Source organism: Falco naumanni, chromosome 1, assembly GCF_017639655.2.
Source record: "Falco naumanni isolate bFalNau1 chromosome 1, bFalNau1.pat, whole genome shotgun sequence".
NCBI lineage: Eukaryota > Metazoa > Chordata > Aves > Falconiformes > Falconidae > Falco > Falco naumanni.
In genome coordinates, this window is record NC_054054.1 from 56,060,361 (window position 1) to 56,079,156 (window position 18,796).

General features: G+C 41.5%; 1 protein-coding gene across 1 annotated transcript in view; it reads right to left on the reverse strand.

The window, feature by feature from the left end:
* Positions 1 to 3,938, reverse strand: part of KCTD8 (potassium channel tetramerization domain containing 8) — a 101,493-nt gene extending 97,555 nt beyond the window's left edge. Inside the window, exon 1 of the mRNA XM_040594855.1 lies at positions 3,045 to 3,938. Coding sequence (XP_040450789.1) covers positions 3,045 to 3,888 — 844 coding nt within the window. The 5' untranslated portion in view covers positions 3,889 to 3,938. The remainder of the gene's footprint in view (positions 1 to 3,044) is intronic.
* Positions 3,939 to 18,796: the final 14,858 nt, after the last annotated feature.

Sequence of the window (18,796 nt, forward strand, 5' to 3'; positions counted from 1 at the left end):
TTCATTTGCTGCAATGTTTAAGAATTTAAAGTAATTTCAATTTTTTAAAAAAAGCAATAGACGGTCATTTCAACCCAAAATACCTACTGAAGTTTGAGAGACGCTAGAAACAGACTTGACATCTGTTCTACAAACCATCGATTAAACCCTTGGCCATCAAACATTCCTTAGTAGCTCCCAGTGAGAAACTCATTTAGCTAGTCATGACCTAAGGAAATGAGCAGAATGTATGTATCCTCATATATTTTTCCAACCACTTTGCTGTCTACCACTGCTAGAAAACAGCACTGTCCACAAGTCCTCAGGAGAAAATGGTGAAAGTTTGTGTGGCTGCTATCGAATTACAGACCAACACCTAATACCATTGCTGGTTGCAGATGCTCATACTGTGAGTAACAAATGCAAATGCTGCTAGGGCTTTTTCCAGTGGAACACAGAACTAGGTTTCTTCTCTGCTAGCACTGAACTAAGTCTCAGGCACTAGCCAAAACCAGAAGTTCCAAGAAGTTTTTTGTCTTGATATTTTTGTCTTGTGTCTCTAAGGCACACTCCAGGGTTGGACACTCTCCATGAGAGCTGCTGAAATCAGCAACATCTCAACCAAAACTGCCTCCTTTCTGGGGTTCATGGGGACATGTGGCAAGAAATAAATTGACTGCTCTTCTCTTTGTGTATTAAGTTCTGTTTGTGAGTGAGGAAGGAGTACAGTCCTGGCTAATGCTACTGGAGAGCCTACAGCCAGTAACCATGACCACTCTTCTCACCCCTGGTACAGAGCACTAAAGCTTCCAAGGTTTGTTCTCCCTTCAATGGATTCTTGTGCAGCAGTCCAGCAAAGCAATGACAAGCACCCAATCCACCCAGAGCATTTAATAATAGTATTGTTTCATCAACAGTCTCCATCAAGTGGACATTTAGTCATTTTAAACAAAACAAACAATGCCCCCCCCCCCCAAAATACTAAAGCATTATTTCATGCACTGTGTTTTGCTTGTTTCTCTTCCCATTTTGGTGATTCTTTAAGTTTTGTCTCTGTGTTGTTATATTTCAGAAAAATCTACATACAAAAATGTATAAAATTGCTAAACAAGGCTGCTAAATGCATAACAAGCAACCAAAATTAAAATATGCTACTCATCTTTTCAGCCTACTTTCTACGATTTTTTACACTCAGAAGTTAAAAAAAAAAAAAACAAACACCACCACACATTAAACAAAACCATAAATTTTCAGTTAACTATATCAGTTTAAGTAATTAACCAACTGTTTTACTTTTTGTATCATCATAAGCTGGAAGACTAAAAATCAAAACAAAAATCATGACGTATAACATTCAATTCATCCCTGGCATTATTCCATATAAATCAGTGGTATTACACGAGGGATTAATTTGGAACACTGATCTGAATTAGAGCACTGTTGTATACAGCAACCTCATCATAATGCACGCATAAAAAATAACCCAAAACATTATGAGCATCACAAATGCACACCAGTAATTATGCACCTACAAATCTATTTCTGAGCAAACAGAACAGACTATTTCATAGTCTTGATAATAACAATAAGGAATTTCTGCTATTTAGAAAATCAGTACACCTATTTTTCTCAGAAAGGAGATTCAGTAATCATGTTATATACCTGACAAAAGTCCACCAGAAGAATGTAAAGCTCCTCCACAGCTCAGTTTTTATGTATCCTAGTGAAAAATGATCATTGGTAAATTATGCAATGGATCTTCAAAAACTGTTTTACTGTAGTTTTGAAGATTGATTTGAAGTACCCAAGCCTGCTCAGCAAAGGGTGGTCACCACCTATATAATATACAGCAACGCAAACTATTGAATTAATTTCTCCTCTGAGTAGGAAACCACTCACATTTCCCTCGTCTATTCCATACTGTGCCTAGGTCCAGTTTTGCACACAAAACAGGTTGCTCCTGTTCAGCTGCCCTGCTGGCGAAGTTAGTTAGAGGCTGCATCTCCCATCACCGCAGAGGCAGGCAGATGCTCGACCAAAGGCTCCCTCCTGCGCTCAGGGAGCTGAGACCACACAGCGGCAGGAGCAGAAAGGAGCGAATGGAAAACACCGCTCTTCCACAGGCTCACCCGGCTCTCAAACGCGTCTGTAACGTTTAAGGCTGCCTCTGCCTTTCAAAGACAAATCTCTGCCAGGGGCTGGCGTTCTCCATCCAGCTACGGTTTCATTACCCGAAACCGCTGCCCTGCCAGTGCCCTACATAGCACTACACACTCTGCCAGACTGGAACTCATTCGTCATCGCTCGATTTTCCCATGTGCAAGTGACCTGAAACCTTTAAGGCTACCCACAGCCAGCAAGCGAAGTTGCTTAGGAGCTATGCCCTGGCTACGGAGTGGTTAATTTCCTTGTTATTTTCCCCCTTCGAGCCAGATTCTTTCTTGCGCCTCGGGAAGTTGGCCGTGCCCTCGCTGCCCCTTCCCTCACGGAGACCGTGCCCAAGCGCAGTGCTCTCACTTGGGAAGGAAACGCAGGGATTAAATACTAAACCCCTTCCTTGCTCCGGGCTCCGCCGTTGCAACCTCTGGGAGCGCCGCAACCGCCGCGGCGGAGCCAGCGCCGCGCCCGCGCCTCCCGCCCGGCCAGCGGGGCTGGGACCCCCCCGCCGCCGCAGCCCCCGATCCGGCACCAGCGGGCCGGCCCCCCGCGAGACCCCGGCACGGGGCAGGCGGTGCGGGGGCGCTGGCTGTCCCCGCGGCACACTCGCCACCGAAAGGTGGGAGCAGCCCCGATTGCTCCAAGGAGCGGGGGGGAGCTGCTCCCGCGCCGCGCTCCGGACCGGGCATAAGGCAGCCCTGTCCCGCCCCCCCAAAGCGCGAAGTAGAATGTGAACTCTGGCGGTGACAGCAGCGCCAAATGACGGGGGAAAGGGGGCAGCCCCAATTTCTCTCCAGCTACATGTTGCTTTGGGACAGCAAGGGCTGGAGTGCGAGGGTGAAGGTGTACTTGTAACATGCGCCCCCCGGGGATGGGGGGCGGGGGGCAGGGGCGCGGGCAGCACTTACTGAAGAAGATGTACTCGGTGTAGCTGCTCCAGATCTTGTCGTCCCTGTACTGGTTGATAAAGGCGGCCGTGCCGGTGGAGTTGCAAGCCACCATGTGGAAGCCCGCCTCGGACAGCCGGTCGAAGGCTTGCTCCAGGTAGGTGAATTTGAGGTAGAAGCGGGAGGTGTACTTCTCGGGGGGGCGGTCGGGGTCGCGGCTCTCGTTGAGGGTCTCCCCGAAGACCTCCTTGGCCAGGGCGATCCTGCCGCACACCATGATGCGGGCGACGCGGCGGAACTTGGCGTCCGCCTGGTTGTCCCGCACGGTGGTGTAGGAGCCGCGGTAACCCACGGTGAGGAAGCCCGAGCGCTTGTCCAGCGCCGCCCGCTGCAGCCGGTCGCTGCTGCCCTGTGAGTTGCTGTCCTCCAGGTCGCTCTGGCAGCCCTCGTCGTTGAGCGAGCTCTGCTTGGTGACCTTGGGCGAAAGCAGCTTCACCAGGTCGCCCAGCTGGAAGTACTCGGCCTCCCGCAGGAGCCGCTCCTTCTCGGGGAAGTGCTCGGGCAGCGCCAGCTGCTTGTCCCGCAGGTAATCCAGCACGTACCTGAAGAGGAAGCCGTCGCGGTCGATGAAGAAGCGCGCTCGGCTGTCCCTGGGCAGCTGGCGGGCCGCCGCCGGGCCGCCCCGGCAGGGGGAGAACATGGTGGCCAGCGTGCTGTCCGGGACGCTGAGCAGCGTGGAGTGCCTCGTCACGTACACCTGGCCCCCCACGTTCAGCTCCACCACCTCGGGGAACGGCGAGCCCGACGGCCCCGACACCATGTCGCTGATGGGCAGGATGCTGCCGCCCGCCTCCTTCAAAGCCATGGCTGCGAGCGGGCGGCCGCGAAGGAGGGTCTCCCTCCTAAAAAAGCCGGCCTCCCTCCCTGCCTCCCTCCCTCCCCTCCACCCACCCCACCCCTACCCTCCTTCTCCTCCTCCTCCTCCTCCTCCTCCTCCTTCTCCTTCCCCCGGCGCGCCCGGAAGCGCCTGGACGGAATCGCTGCTCCCGCCGCACTCCGGCACGGCGGCGGGCGGCACGGCACCGGGGCGCGGCTCCGGCCCTCACCTGCCCCGCCGCGCCCCCTCGCCGGGACGGGGCGGGCTGGGCTGTGGCCGGGGGGCTCTGGGCTCTGGGCTGGGATGGCCCGGAGCGACCCGACCCGACCCGCGCCGAGCGCTGCCCCCGCTCCGCCTGGCCCGGCCGCTCGCTCCGCCCGGCGGGGGCGCGGGGGCCGCAGCCGCGCTGGCCTGAGGCCGGGGGGCCGCCACCGCCGGCTGCCACTTGGCACAGCGCTGCCGCGCTGCCGGGCCGACAGGGAAGAGCCAAGCCCCTACCTCGGCTCCTCCCCTCGCCTCGGCTGGGTGGCTTTCTTGGTTCGTTTTGGATTCACACACCCCCCACCCCACCCGCCTTTAAAAACCTCCCAGCCTCCCCCAGATCCCTCAGCCTCGCTGATACTGTCGCTCCGATCGGCGCTTGCAGGTGTAAGGTAACGGTCCTGCTTCCAAAAGTGGCATCCAGCAGGATGCACATGGCAGCATTTTTCACCGTCATCCCTGTACCAGCTTGCCTTTACCGTGAGGGAGGGGGGGGGGGGAGTGTTAATCGAGGGCACAAAAGAAACCAGTGTTGCACTGTGCTGGTGGTACAAACCTAACAGGTCCCGGTGGGGCAGGAATGCTGTATTGGGTGTCCTGCTGCTTCGCTGGGGCATGGCACACAGGATCTTGATTCTCAGAGAAGTTTGGCATGCTCTCTAGGCTGACAATGGAATTGGGGTGATTCAGAGCAGAAAAGAAAGTCAGCTGCCATTAGGATCCAGATGCCAGGCACAGATTTTGCTTTGGAATGTGTTAGCATCTGGATCCTTGGCCGTGAAGCAACAAAATTTGTACTCTATTTAAGCAGTAGATTTTTTTAATTTTTACTTATTTGTTTTTAGCAGGAGCACAGCTCACCTGCATCCAGATTTCTGATGCATGTACTTTCAGGCTGTGCTGCTGGAATGTATTAGAGCACAGACTTGTGCCCATGTGTTGGATGAGAAAAGTACGATTGCTCTTGCCAGTAAAAATTGAGGCCTAAACCTGACTGCATTTCTCCGAATACCAGTGCCAGATCCAAGTGTGATTGTTGTGCTGGGTGGTTCATGCATGAGAACACTTTAGCTCTGTTTTTTATAATCCTTTATAAGTTAAGGTTTCAACCCTTAATTCTGCTACATAGGGGCAGGAGCCCAACTTGTTCTTCACTTAAACAAGGATCGCTTCAGGACTGGGGGGAAAAGTGGTCAGTTTGCAGGCAGATACAGCTGCAGTCTGTTACCTCCTCACTAGTGTGTGGTGATCAGGACGACCAGTCATCCAAAGCTTAGTCACCTTCTTTAAAACACTCGCATAGACTTCTCACTTTTAAAGCAGTTACACAGACGTCTCTACAGCACTTCATCCCACCCACCTTAGGCACCTCTTTCAAGGTGGGATGAATCAGTCTACAGTGCTCCTTTCCTCCCTCAATTTGCTATAGACAAACCCTAAATCTATGTTTAGAGAGAACTCCTAGCTTTTACATGGCTAATGCTAGGGAAGGCACGTCCACCATCCACCTGTTGGGTAGGGAGTGTTGGAAAGACTGAGCAAAGACTTCTAGAAAGCTAGATAGTTTGTGGTTCAAACAAGAATTATGTGGGAGCAAAAGGGCTTGTAACAGAGAACAAATGTGCAGGAAAGATTTCTGCAGTGCCCCTTCTTGACCACTTACTGAAACCAATTAATAGTTTTGAAAATGGCTATGACTGTAAGAAACTAAGTTAAATTCTCTTTCCTTGGTTATTTTGTTTGAAATACTCTTAAAGGTCAGAAAAATCATCAAAACTGCTGGGGAACAAGAAAGCAGGGCATCGTCGTTTATTGACCATTTTGTCGTATTTCTTTAGGTTCAAATCCTTGAGACACAAGAGGAGACAGTTTTTATTGTCTTGTTCTTGCCTGTAGGGGATATTGGCACTCCTGAGGATGCAGCTGAAGTGTTTCTACTGATTTTTAAGAGGACAGATTTCATGTCCACCCTCTTCTGTGTAATATGGCATAACAGTTCGCCCATGTCTAAGACAGTGCGTGCCAGAGGACTGCACGGCTGTGACACTGCAGCATCGCACTGATGAGTAGCACTGAGCTACTGCCATACCTAGTGCAGTGCTATTAGCAAGGGGGCATTTGCATTTCTTTCTCATTTTCAGAAGCCCATGGCTGCAGCATAACTGTATCTTAAACCTTCCCTATAGTGACTTGTGTTTGTAATGATATGTAATCTAAGGATACATAGCTAGACAAATGTTAGAGTGAGATCATTTACCACATAGGTTTGCCTAAGTTTGGCAGGTTGCATGGAAGGCATGCATAAAATAATTGTTAACTTATCACTCAGGGAAATAAGAAATTTCTTCTCAGGATTTTCAGGGAAAGAAGGGAGAATCAGTGCTTCATTCTTTCTAGGTTAAACAGCCATTGCCTGAAGAACTCGAAATGTGTGAAATATGCCAAATACTTGCAGGCATTTCTGTATTAAGCTCCTGTTTCCTGCCTATTACTTGGTCAGCTCATGGTTTCCTCTGTGAATAAGTATATGCTAGGCCCAACCTTTGTTTCAGTTGGCAAAAAAAGCTCATATAATCTCCAAAGGTAATTTTTCATAAGAATGGGCAAAGAGAACATATTTGTGTTCTGTGGGGTAAGAAGCATCTTCTCACATGCCTACATGATGTGTAGTGCCAACAGCCTCCCGCAGCGCCATTTGAGTAAAGTCTAAGGCCAGGACAATGAAAATAAGTAAATCTGCAAGTACATAAGTAAATATCCCTAAGCTTCTGCTAGGTGAGGGTTTCTGATGTTTAAAGCAGAGAGAAAAAATGCAGATGTAAATCTGTCATGATCTGTTTCCTTATCTGTGGGAGTGTTTTGAGACAGGGCTGAAGACATCATGTAAGAGATGCCAAATTTATTTTGGCCATTCCATTAGGTAGGGATACCGGTGTAAGCAGCAGGCAACACCACCACCCCCTTGGAAAGCAGCCTGGAGGGGCACAGGCAGGACATGTTCCTCAGCAAAAAAACTTCTTTGCACTGTAGTCCGTGCCCTGGAATCAGCCAGTGTGCTGTTTCAACTAGGCTACCTGATACATTCAGACTTACCTGAGAGAGTCATGCTGAGAGAGGGGGAAACAACAGAGAAGAGGGTCAGGAAGATCATCCAGACCCTACCAGGGTATCCTTATGAAAAAATCATGTAAATAAAAGTATACATTTACTGCTGCTCAGAATGTCCAGTTCTCAAATGGAAATTAGAATATCAGGGATTAATACATTTACTTGGCTTATTGCTTAGTCAGGTTTTGAATTGATATACTTGGCAAAAGGTAACCTTTTTTACATTTTAAAAACGCTTCAGTAATCTCTTATGAAATTGTACTTGGTAAAAACTGTTAAATGTAGTGTTTAGAGTTTCTGAGAAGGAGAGAGGTGCCAGAGTTTCCTTCACAAGATAATTGTTTTAAAAACACACTTCAGCATTATTAAAAAAAAATAAATTCACTAATACGATCCAAGGTGATTCCTACCATTTATTTAATGTCATTGAATAACATGAAATGAAGGATACATAATCACTTTTCAAATTAAAGTGTAAAATACATCCTATATTTCTACTGGAAATTAACAACAAAGTAGAGGATAATTCATAGGAGAAGAACAAACACTGAAACTGGACACTTCATTTGAGGTTCTTAGAGAGAGAATGACAAAAATTTTGTCATCCCAGCAAGTGGGTAAATTAGGTGAACTTTTTTTAGTAAGAAGATTCTTCTGGCAGACTCACAGTGAAGTCAAAGGGAATTGTCCCTTTGTCCTGAATTGCAAGATCAGGCAAGAAGAGTAGTTCATCATGCTGAAAAAGTTCCAGATGATTACTATGAGTGAGTATGCAATAATTACAGAAATCACCTAATAAGCATTTAAGATGATTATGTTGTCTTTCAAAAATTAATCAGCCTCGGAGAATGACATTAAAATTGTAGACAAGAGTGTGACAAACTGCCAGCAGAATCGTATTTCTAACACTGCTGTACTCTGGCTCAGTAAGCTTTGGAAGTTTTGGCCACTTTCATCATCCTCTCCCCTTTTTGGTAGTAATTTCTGTCATTTTGCTAGTTATTAATATTTTCCTGTTAAGAATTCTTAGATCTTACTTGTTCCTTTATATCTTATTCTCTGTTGTCAACAAAGCATCACTCCGAAGAAATGGCTTTTCTAAAGACTGAGCTTGTCAATATTCGATCCAACAGTCATCACTTCAATATGTATGTTATGTTTGTTCCTTGTTAGCTCTTCTCCATACTACATTTTCCTTCTAGTCCCAAGATTCATCTTTTTTGAATCTTAAAGGTATTTATATATAACATTGCATTATTCCAATATGATTGGATCTCTGTTCTACAGGAATTTAGAAATGGTTTTATGTAATTCTCAAAGTTAAATGGAAGCATTTGTACGTGTAAAATCAGTGCTGTGGGAATTTGTACATTCAGGACCTGAACAACATTGCATGCATTTAGGTTAGTATTATAGATTATTTAGGTACACTGCTTGGACTGAAATCGGAAGAAATAAGTCTGCATGCTGGATTCTGAGTCTATGGGAACTTTCTTCTGTACAGTCCATAGTAATTCATTGCTCTAATCCAAGTTGAAACATAGGAAGTTGTTATTAAGATTTCAAAGATGGTGCATTCTCAGGAAAGAAAGGTTTGGTGAGAAATTTTGACAGTCGGGTTAATCAAGAAAGAATTTAGCAAGCTTTGCTTCCCAAGGACGGGAAGCTTCAGTCACCAATAGCTAGCGTATCCATTTTCTGACAGTATTTACGTAGGTTACCACTGTGAAGTCGGCTCTGTCATACTGTGGCTGAAGTGGTTTGTTTAAATTATTCATAGCAACAGCTGCATTAGCTTTACCTGATGAGTTCTTTGGGTCCAGAGTAATTTACAAAAGTTAAAATACAGCCTGTTCTTTCATACTGTAGCTGTTTGGAGTGTTCCCTACACTATGTTACAATACCAAAGCAAAAACAAAAGAAAGAACAATCCCAGAAATTATAAGCCAGTCTAGCTTCATTTAAAATATTTCAATTCTACTATTTTATCCAAACATACATGAGAATAATTTGATATTTTATGTTATTGGATTTATTCCATAAAAAAAAAAAATGCACAATTTCTTTTCCATCAAGATTACACTCAGAATTAGCATTCCCAAATAACTTAGGCTCATAGCTCCATTTCGGAGCAGAAATGTGTCTTCTATGTGAAGTTACACTAACCTAAATTTAACTAAATTCTAACTGCAATGTATTAAACTCTACATTTAGCGTATTCTGCATATGAACACCCCCATAGCAACAATCTATTATCTTGCTGTTAATTAGGCCTAATGGCCTGAAAAGTTATGCGTGTATCCTGAGTATGACAATGACTTTTTTCTTACTTTTCTCAGTGTGGGCTGTACTTAGCATTTGAATGTACTATTTTTTTCCTTCTTCATTCATTTATCTTTTTCAAAAACATTTTTTGAATGCTGATCAATGTGAAGTGATCTCCATAGAAGTACTGCGTATTGATGTTCTGCTCAGCTGCTCATTTCTTTCTTATTCTCAAGCAGCAATTTCCCAAAGCCTGCTAAAATTAGCAGCTCAACCGAACACATGTATATATCTGGTACCGTATTGTTTCATTATAGTGAAGTTAGGTTATATTTCATTAACACCCGGCTCCTGAATATTAAAGCGTATAATATGGTCACTTGGTATAGCAACAGATTTTACGTAATCATGCGCCTTTTTGCTGTCATTGGAACAGAGAATCTCATATTCTCTTGCCACCACTTCTTTGTGAGCCTAAGTTAAATCAAATCGAGAAACCTCAGGTGCCGATAGGGCATGGGTGTAGTGGTACAGACTTGTCCTGGAGCAGCTACAATCTGACTGTAATTGTTCAGTCAATGAAGATTTTGATTTTCTTGTATTTTGGTAGACTCTACATAATCACAGCTCCCTTTGGCTTCAGCTTGTGTTTTTGGTATTCCGGAGTTCTGATAAGTAGGCACTTAATGTCTGAGTGGGTATATATCTACAGCCTAGCACACAGAAATTAATGCAGCAGTGTTTATTTCAGGAACTCCCTACAGTAGTACAAATTATGGCTCCACTAAACTCAGTATAGATTTTTCGTTTTTGCTGTAGGTTATCTAATATTGGAATGGACGATTGTAACCATCTTTTCCTTCCTCATTAAGGGAGAAAATATCAAAGAAAATAAAATACACAATACTTTTCCAGTATAAGATTGTACTTGAGTTTTTAAATACATAAAACCAAGAAATCTCCTGTTTCTGGTAATATCCTAACTTGCCATATTGTATGTCAACATTCCTGTTGGCTAAGTGAAATACTTAAGGCCAGATTTATAATAGAATATACATGAACCTATCCTGATTCACTGAAATTAATATGAGTGAAGTGCCTAAACAGGAGATAAGTGCTTCAACACCATTTGGCACGGGACATATAAACACTTCTGCAATCTTTGGCTATGATGAGAGTACCAATCAATGTAAAAGTATTCACATGCAATGCAGGATCAGAGGGTACACTAAGTCTTTGCTTCTGTGTCAGTTATATAAAGATGTTTCTTAAAGTATGGAAAAATATTTATATAGAGCATAAAATAATTAATAATGCTTTAGAGCTTACTGTCTACTCATTTAATTCTGCAAGAGATGAAATAGCACAGTAAAATATGAATGTTTGTAACTTCCATATATTTTTTCTTCTTTCTTTGTGTACTTGATATTTTCTTCCTGATGTTCCACTGAAGGACCAAATCAGAATATAAAGACAGAATTTCTTTGTCATGCAGGGGACTGCATTCACAAAAGCAAGCTGAAGATAATGAATGATACCTTTAAAAGAAAATTTATTAAAGTGACAGGACTCCAAAGAATAGCACAGAAATTAACACATGTGAATGCAAAAGTCGATAGTAGGTACTAATAACAATGTACATTTGATTTTGCAGCCAACAAAATTGTTGGCGCTATCAAACTAGTATTAACAAAAGCCATAAAAGAAAAAGAATAAGGTAAAATTTTTAGTGGTGGCTGCCCAAAAGAATTTAGAGATGACTGCCTCCCATGTCTGAGAAGACAATAAATAATAATAATAAAAAAAAAGTCAGGATTTTCACAGCTGTTAGGGAAAATAGGCAAAACCAGACACATGAACACATAACACCATAAAAGGCATATTTCAGTTGAGATGCTTTACCGCATTATTTTCTCTTAGTCATGTTGATAGTTTATAGCTGTTCTATGTTGCCATTGACAGACTTTTTTTTTTTTTTTGTAAGGAACAATCATATTGACAGGCATATATAAAAATATATATATTCTTTATACTAATGTATGGGATGTAAAATGCTGTTAATGACCTGTACATAACTACTTCACTGTTACAAGGGTTTTATATCAAAATAGGCAATTGTATTATATATATATATTTAAGATATTAAAGGTCACGCAACTGCCCTGTCTACTGTGAATTACTCCTTCAATTCCTGCTGACACTTTCTGATATAATATATTGAATGAGGGAGGAAAGACTTCTAGAAATTATTTGAATGCATCAGTAACCCAGGGATTTTTTGGTATTCTACTGTTAGAAGAACACCTTATCATCAATAAGGCAGTATCTTATAGACAGCTGAACTGATTCAAGCAAACCGAGATCTTTTCCTGAATGTGCCCTCTCTAACAAATATGTATATAGGAAAGATGAAAACAAAAAGATGGAGTAAATGCTAACAGGAAAACATTATTATTTTTTTTTGTGGTGGAAAAGTGCTGTATAGGAGATTAATGGGGAATTTACAGAAAATAATATACAGTAACATAAGATCAATAATAAAAGGCTGTTAAAGTGCCTATGCAAAAATAGAAATCTAACAAAGTAGGTAGGAGAATGAGAGAGCTAGTCATATGCAGAGAAGTAGGATATTACAGGCATAACTTAAATCTAGCTCGAAGATTACATTAACTGGGCTATTAACAATAAAAGATACAGATTAGATGAAGCCAGCAGAAATGTGAAATGGGAAGTCTGTGAAACGGGAAGCCTGCATCTTCTTCATGAGCAACAGCCTTTAGGAATGAGACTACTCCATCCCCTTTTACTTAGGGGCAGAGAACCTGGAGAAAGGTAAAAGAACGTTGTAATACCAGCTTAAATCAGCCAGCAAATTCAATGCGGAGAGGAGATGTTTGTGTTTTCCTTCCATCTGGTCCACTCCCCACTATGAGAGAAGGCGGGGGGAAGGGGGAGGGGGGCAAAGGCTTCCCTTCTGCATCTTTTCCCACAGCAGCTCTTTGCACAGGCATCGATTTGCTTGCTCCTTGAGCAGAGAACAGTGGCAACCTGGTCATTCCTCAGGCTGCAGTGTCATTTGGGGTTGGATTTGAATTGGTGTCAGAAAATAAACTAGTTACGGGAATATTCTATATTTTGCCTTCTCCAGAAACAACAGCTTGAGTGTGAAATGACTGAGTAAATGAGAAGGCATATGGAAAGGTCAAGAGAGCTGTAAGAGTAATGGGAGATTTTCTTAATCTAGTCATAGGTTTGCAAGACTCAAGTGGAAGAAATGAAGCTGGAAGTGTGTATGTGGAGATAAAACACAGCCGCTATTTTCTACGTAATAAGTTTCAAAACATTTTTAGCACAAATATGACTGGGAATGACAAAACACACAAATATGGAGATGTAAGTATAGAGTATATCAAGCATAAACCTGAGATTGAAAGAAAAAATAGAGGTGAAACAGAGATGTGCCCTATTAAACATCAAACCAACACATTTCAGGAACTAATAATTAAAATCCAATGGATTGAGGTACTAGGGAATACAAAGAGACTTCCATACAATCATTGAGTATACTAAAGGTACTCGCTGCTTCCAGTAGGTAATAAATGTAATATAAATACCTATACATAAAGTATACATAAAGTGTTTAAACAGAATTAAGAACATGGCCAACTAATTTTGGATTTCACTAATAAACCTTGTCCTAACATTGGTTTCAGTTTTATGAAGTACATTTCATATTATAAATTATGAAATGCTACAGATGTCGCTCATTTTTCCATCTGCTGGAAATTGGGAGTTGAAGGATCATATTCCTAAACCCCACAAAACGTTCAGATCTTCAAACTGACTTTTTTTAAAAAAAAAACTTTATTTATTTATTTGTTGTGTATGTTGCAAATGCATCTTAAACTTGTGGTTGGCAGTCTGTATTCTGTCAGCTCTTAGGGTCACCAAAAGGTGACTAAGGTAAGCAGAATTAATGCTATGAGGTTGAAGTTTACTATGTAATAGGTCATACTGCTTTGCAGGGGATGCTAATCAAAAAAAGTTGAAACCATCACCTTAGCTGAATATAAGATCTATCTTCCTCACAACAGGTGGAAGAGGCTTTTATCATCTCAGAGCTTTTTGTAATGTAAAACTATTAAGTAAGGTCCTCAGTTCTATTGTGGGACGTTTGCACCACTTGGGTAACAAAGGGTACTGTAGCAACAACTGTGGCAACTCTATGCAGAAGAATCTATTCGATAATTCTTCACTTCTCCCATCTATTTTTGCTATACAGACATCTGTATGATGTCTGCTTAGATATAAAAGCTAAATGAAAGGAAGAGAAAAAGGAGGCATTTGTTATTTATGATGTCTGTCTTCTGAAGCAACCGCTATGCGTACTGAAGCCTAGCTTCCCGGGAAGTAGCTGAACATAGTCTGCTGATGGGAAGTTTTGTTTTCCTTTGCTTCTGCACATGCAACTTTTGCTGTTGGTTCATTAAACTGCCTTTATCTTGACCCATGTGGTTTTTTTGCATCTTATTTTCTCTCCCATTCTGCTGAGGAGGGAGTGCTAAAGCGGCTTGGTGGGCACCTGGTGTCCAGCCAAGGTCAACCCATCAAAATATGGTATGCAGTTCTTCAAGGGTACCATTAATTCAGAGTAGTTCAGAGGGTTTTTAAAATTTTGCAGTTGCCTACATTAACCTAAAACTAACTTTATTTCTTATGTGTTTTAGTGTTGTGCAAAAATTACTGCAAACACCTTTTGTAACTGAATTGAAGAAGGAAGCAGAAAAAAACTTCAGTATAATTTCGTGGATTATTTTTTCAGACTGTGATCTACATGAATACTTACATGCTTTTTCTTGGTTTAATTCCTTTCTGCCAAGCTGATGACAGGTTTTTCTTGCACACACAAGAGCAACTTCACCTTTCCGAAGTGAAATATATCTTATTTCTAAGATGCATGATAGAAAAATAGAATTGTGCTAAGGCACAATATGATAAAGGAGCATATCCTAATTATTTAGCCCAGAGAGACTGTATTGCATGTATATCAGAGAATAATTTGTCCTACAGTATCGTGTTTCTATCTGGGAGAAAAAGCACACCTTTTTCAGTAATATTAAACAAGGAATGAGTGTGGCCAAACTTTGTACGTGTGGAAGAAATATGTTCTCAACCAGTTTATTCATCCTTTAGGCATTATGCTGTAGCATATAGTCAACTTTCTACTACATAGCTAGCTAATCATACAGGCTGTTTCAGATGGAGTAGAGAGGGTGACTGCCATCCATGCATTTTTACTAAATTGAAAGAAAATTTGTTGGTAGTGTCAAATTCATATTCATAATACCTGTCGTTGAGAGCAGCCTACCTAGGAGCACATAACACAACATCTTAATGGTCTCATGACCAAAGAATTAACACCTTTAAACTCTTGTATCTGGAAGAGGGTAGAGACAAAACACCTTTGGTCTTCTTGAAAGCTTCCCAGTATAGTTTTCTTATGCTTAGTGTTACTTGTATTAGTTCAGTAGTGATAATAGGCTCAGGACATACATCAGGATGCACACTGGCAAGAGAAGCCTACTGTTGAGGAGAGGTAATAAATTATGTGGTGGACCAGATGTATTCCTGATAGAGCAGTGCATCAAATACATTTTCATACTGATGGGTAATAATACTTCCTAAATAGTTGATTGACTACCTAGTCATTGGGAGGCATATTCCTAGAGAAGAAAGTGATTGCTTTCAATAGCATGGAACTCTGTGTCCCACTGATCTCTAAGAATGACCATGTGGAGACAAAAAAGGAGAATGCAGCAGAATAGGACTGCAGAACAGAGATTTTTCCCTTAGAGACTTAAAAAGCAAAGAATTTGAGTGAAAACCTAGCCCCCTTGATATTAGCTACAAAACTCTTACTTACCCTGATAGGATTTTTCCTGAGAAATCTAGAGTGTATCTCAACTAGAAGTTTGGGTTGGTTTTATTTTTTTTAAAAAAAAAATCCAAGTAGACAAATTCGTAGTTATTATAATGCAGAACAATAAAGACTTTAACTCTGGTATGAAATAACTGCTTTCTCATCCTCATCCTTTTCTAGACCAATGCTGGCTTGAGGGGATTTGTTACACTTGGATGAAATATGTGAGACAAAAAGCTCAATGAATCATGCAAAAAAGCAGTGAAAGTGCTAGGAGGTGCAGAGGGAAAGATTGCCTGTTAGAGAATTAAATAGATGGGAGAGTGGAAAGGAATATTTTTTGAAAACCTAATAATATAACCTGAAACAAAAACCTCCAACTCTACAAAAATATACTCTAGAGACATTAGGAAAAACTAATTTAAATGCCATTTTTCCATGTCTTGCTTTTGTAGAGGTGTATGTCTGATCTTTAGTTATTAATGATGATATCCTCCCATGTTAAGAACCAGTACTGGGCCTATGTACTCCTTAAATCTCACTTAAACCTTCCAAATTGGGTCTGAGACAATAAAATGTTGTGCACTGTAGTGCATAATGCCATAGAGCGCATTTTCCATTTTTTATAATGAGATTGAAATACAAGTCATTTTTTCTTCAAATGAGCAATAAAATCACTCTCGCCACGGGTCAACAAGGCTCCATTGTTTTGTTATCACCTGCATGCTTTAGGCAAATATTTCATTTCATATTCAGTTGCTATATTGCATAGGCTCGTTATACAGAGAGTTGTCTGAGTTAGGTTACATTTATATTCAAATGACAAGACATGATTCATTTTTTAAAAGATCCTTTGATAGCACTAAATAGCCTGATTAGAAATATATCATTATGGTACATTATGTCAACCAAATCTTTATGAGGCAGCATTCAGACCGCCTTTAATGTTTATCTTCAGTGACGTCCAGAAACTGAGACAGAAGCCAAGCATGGTCATGCCGAGAATGGAAATTTGAGGAGTCTTTTTAATTTATAATAAACACACCCAGCTGGGAACACAGCTGCTAACTAAGGAGCCAAAGCTCTAGCTTCCTGCTACCTGGGAGGGTCTAATTACAAAACCCACCTAGACCAGCTCTTCAAAACTACAAATGCAGGGTCAGGATTAATTTAGGCATGGTCCAGAATGCTATCAACATAACACATCTAAAACAACATTGTATCACTAAGCGGTGGGGATATTTTATACAGTAATACAAATCCAAACAGCTATTAAATGAAGCTAAGGTAATGTACTTCCAGGGGTGTTTAACTTAAAAATCCTAACTGACCCAGTTTGCCTGATCTCCTCTTACAAAGACATTTGGGAGACAAAAAAAAAAAAAAAAAGAAAAAGGACACCAAGCCAATCCACAGTCTCTTCTTAAAAGCAGAAGTTTAACACGTAAACAGAATAATAGCCCTTTTCAGTCCGATTTATTTATCAGATCTCATTAAATGAAGATCTAGAAAATCAGATAGAAAAGTACTACATATAGGTACATCTTCCTTATTCTTGTTATAAAAAGAAATGTTTTGATAAACTAGGAAACAAAGTTGTCTTCACTACATTTAGATATTCTTGTAATTGCAGCGCAATTTCCCACATTTTGAGAGCTTTTAAGATAGTACAGAAAAATGATTTTATAAAAAATAAAGACTGAATTTAATTAGTATTTAGTGAGATGCCAACAAACAGGGATCAGTTGTTCCAGTAGAAGGAACCCTACCCCTACTCCAGAAATCTGCAAAAAGTTTCCTTTGCTTTGTATGCATCAATAACTGCATTTCTTTATTCATTTAGCAGAAATGGCCAGACTCTGTGAGCCCCTTTTCCTCCACAGAATCATGAACATTATATCAATCAGGTATATTTTATCATAGATTTGGCCATGGGGATTAGTATCCAGCAATTAAATCTGTATTTTGGATGGAATTTGTCTTCCAGCTTTTCTGATTAAATCACTCCATTTTATCTTTCCTCTTTCTGTCCATTTCTTTTTTTTTTTCCCCCTAGTGTAGGATACTTTATAAACACTTTAAAAATTAAAAGTTTAGTTATTGTACATATGTTGTACAGTATAAAAGAGAACAGGCAAGCCAATTAAAGACCAAATATGGCTGTTAAAGGTAACAATATGAACTGAATATGTTTTGTCCAATGAGTAGATCCTGCATGCATGCTTAGTATATCAGTAAAGTAAATAACTAGTTAGCAAGTGATGGATGAATGGTGAAAGATGGTAACCAAGAGAAGGATGCATGATAGATGGGCAGTAAGATTCGTTCTAAATTTTCTCTGGTTCCTGCCTTACCTATTCCCCCATTCTGCACTTTTCTCTCCTGTCACTCTCCTCTTACTACCTGCCCCTCTCCTTAAAGTTTCAGGGACCTCCCACTTTTCTATGGAAGTGTCAGGAGACCTTCTATAGGAGCAACAGGGGAAAATGCTATTTTCCTTTCTTCTTTACTTCAAGAATTGGAGGAAATGTTTGTAAGAAGGGCAAATCCTTCCTCTGTGTCCCCACCTCCTTTTGAACTTGAAAAGCAGGAGGAACCAAGAAAGGACAGACAGTTGTCCCAGAAGAAAATAAAAAATTTCTCCCTTTTTAGAACAGACTGCTGTTTCACGACTTACATGCAGGAAGTCCAAGTCAAAAACCTCCACAGAAACCCTCTAATGCTCTTACTCTGGGATTACTTTGTATGGCACTTCACCAAACAGTGAGGCATGCAAAGTTTCCTTGAGGGGGTGAGGAGATTTCTTTATCCCTTAAAGCATTTTGATGACTCCTGAGTTCTATGGCTCCAACAGTCTGAAGATTCAACAGTATGTGACAGAAGTCCTGTAGGACATCAAGAAGTGGCATGGTCCACACTGTCAAACCTCCACATGACATGCTGTAATGTGCTTTTTGAGCACTCTGTTCTCCTGCAGCCGCAGAAGGGCATCATGTTCAGACAAACTAAGGCAATGTTTGCATGCCAGAGCTCTGTTTAAATGAGATTTGGATACCCCCTATAACTACAAATCACATCAAAAGGGTAGGTTGATCCACATTGATTTTTGGTATGTGGATTTATAGTCACCATGGTTTTGAAAAATGTACAGCGCTAAGATAATATGTCTAAAGTGCTTATGGTCTTTTCCTTTGTGTTCCATCACAAGGTCATGACAACAGCAGTTCAGGCATCTATCTTTCAGACAATTTAAAACCTTCACCATAACTATCACTCTTATCCTCTCCAATCACTTGCATTTTCATTTTCATTCAAAATCAGAGTTGACGTCCAGGTATTTTT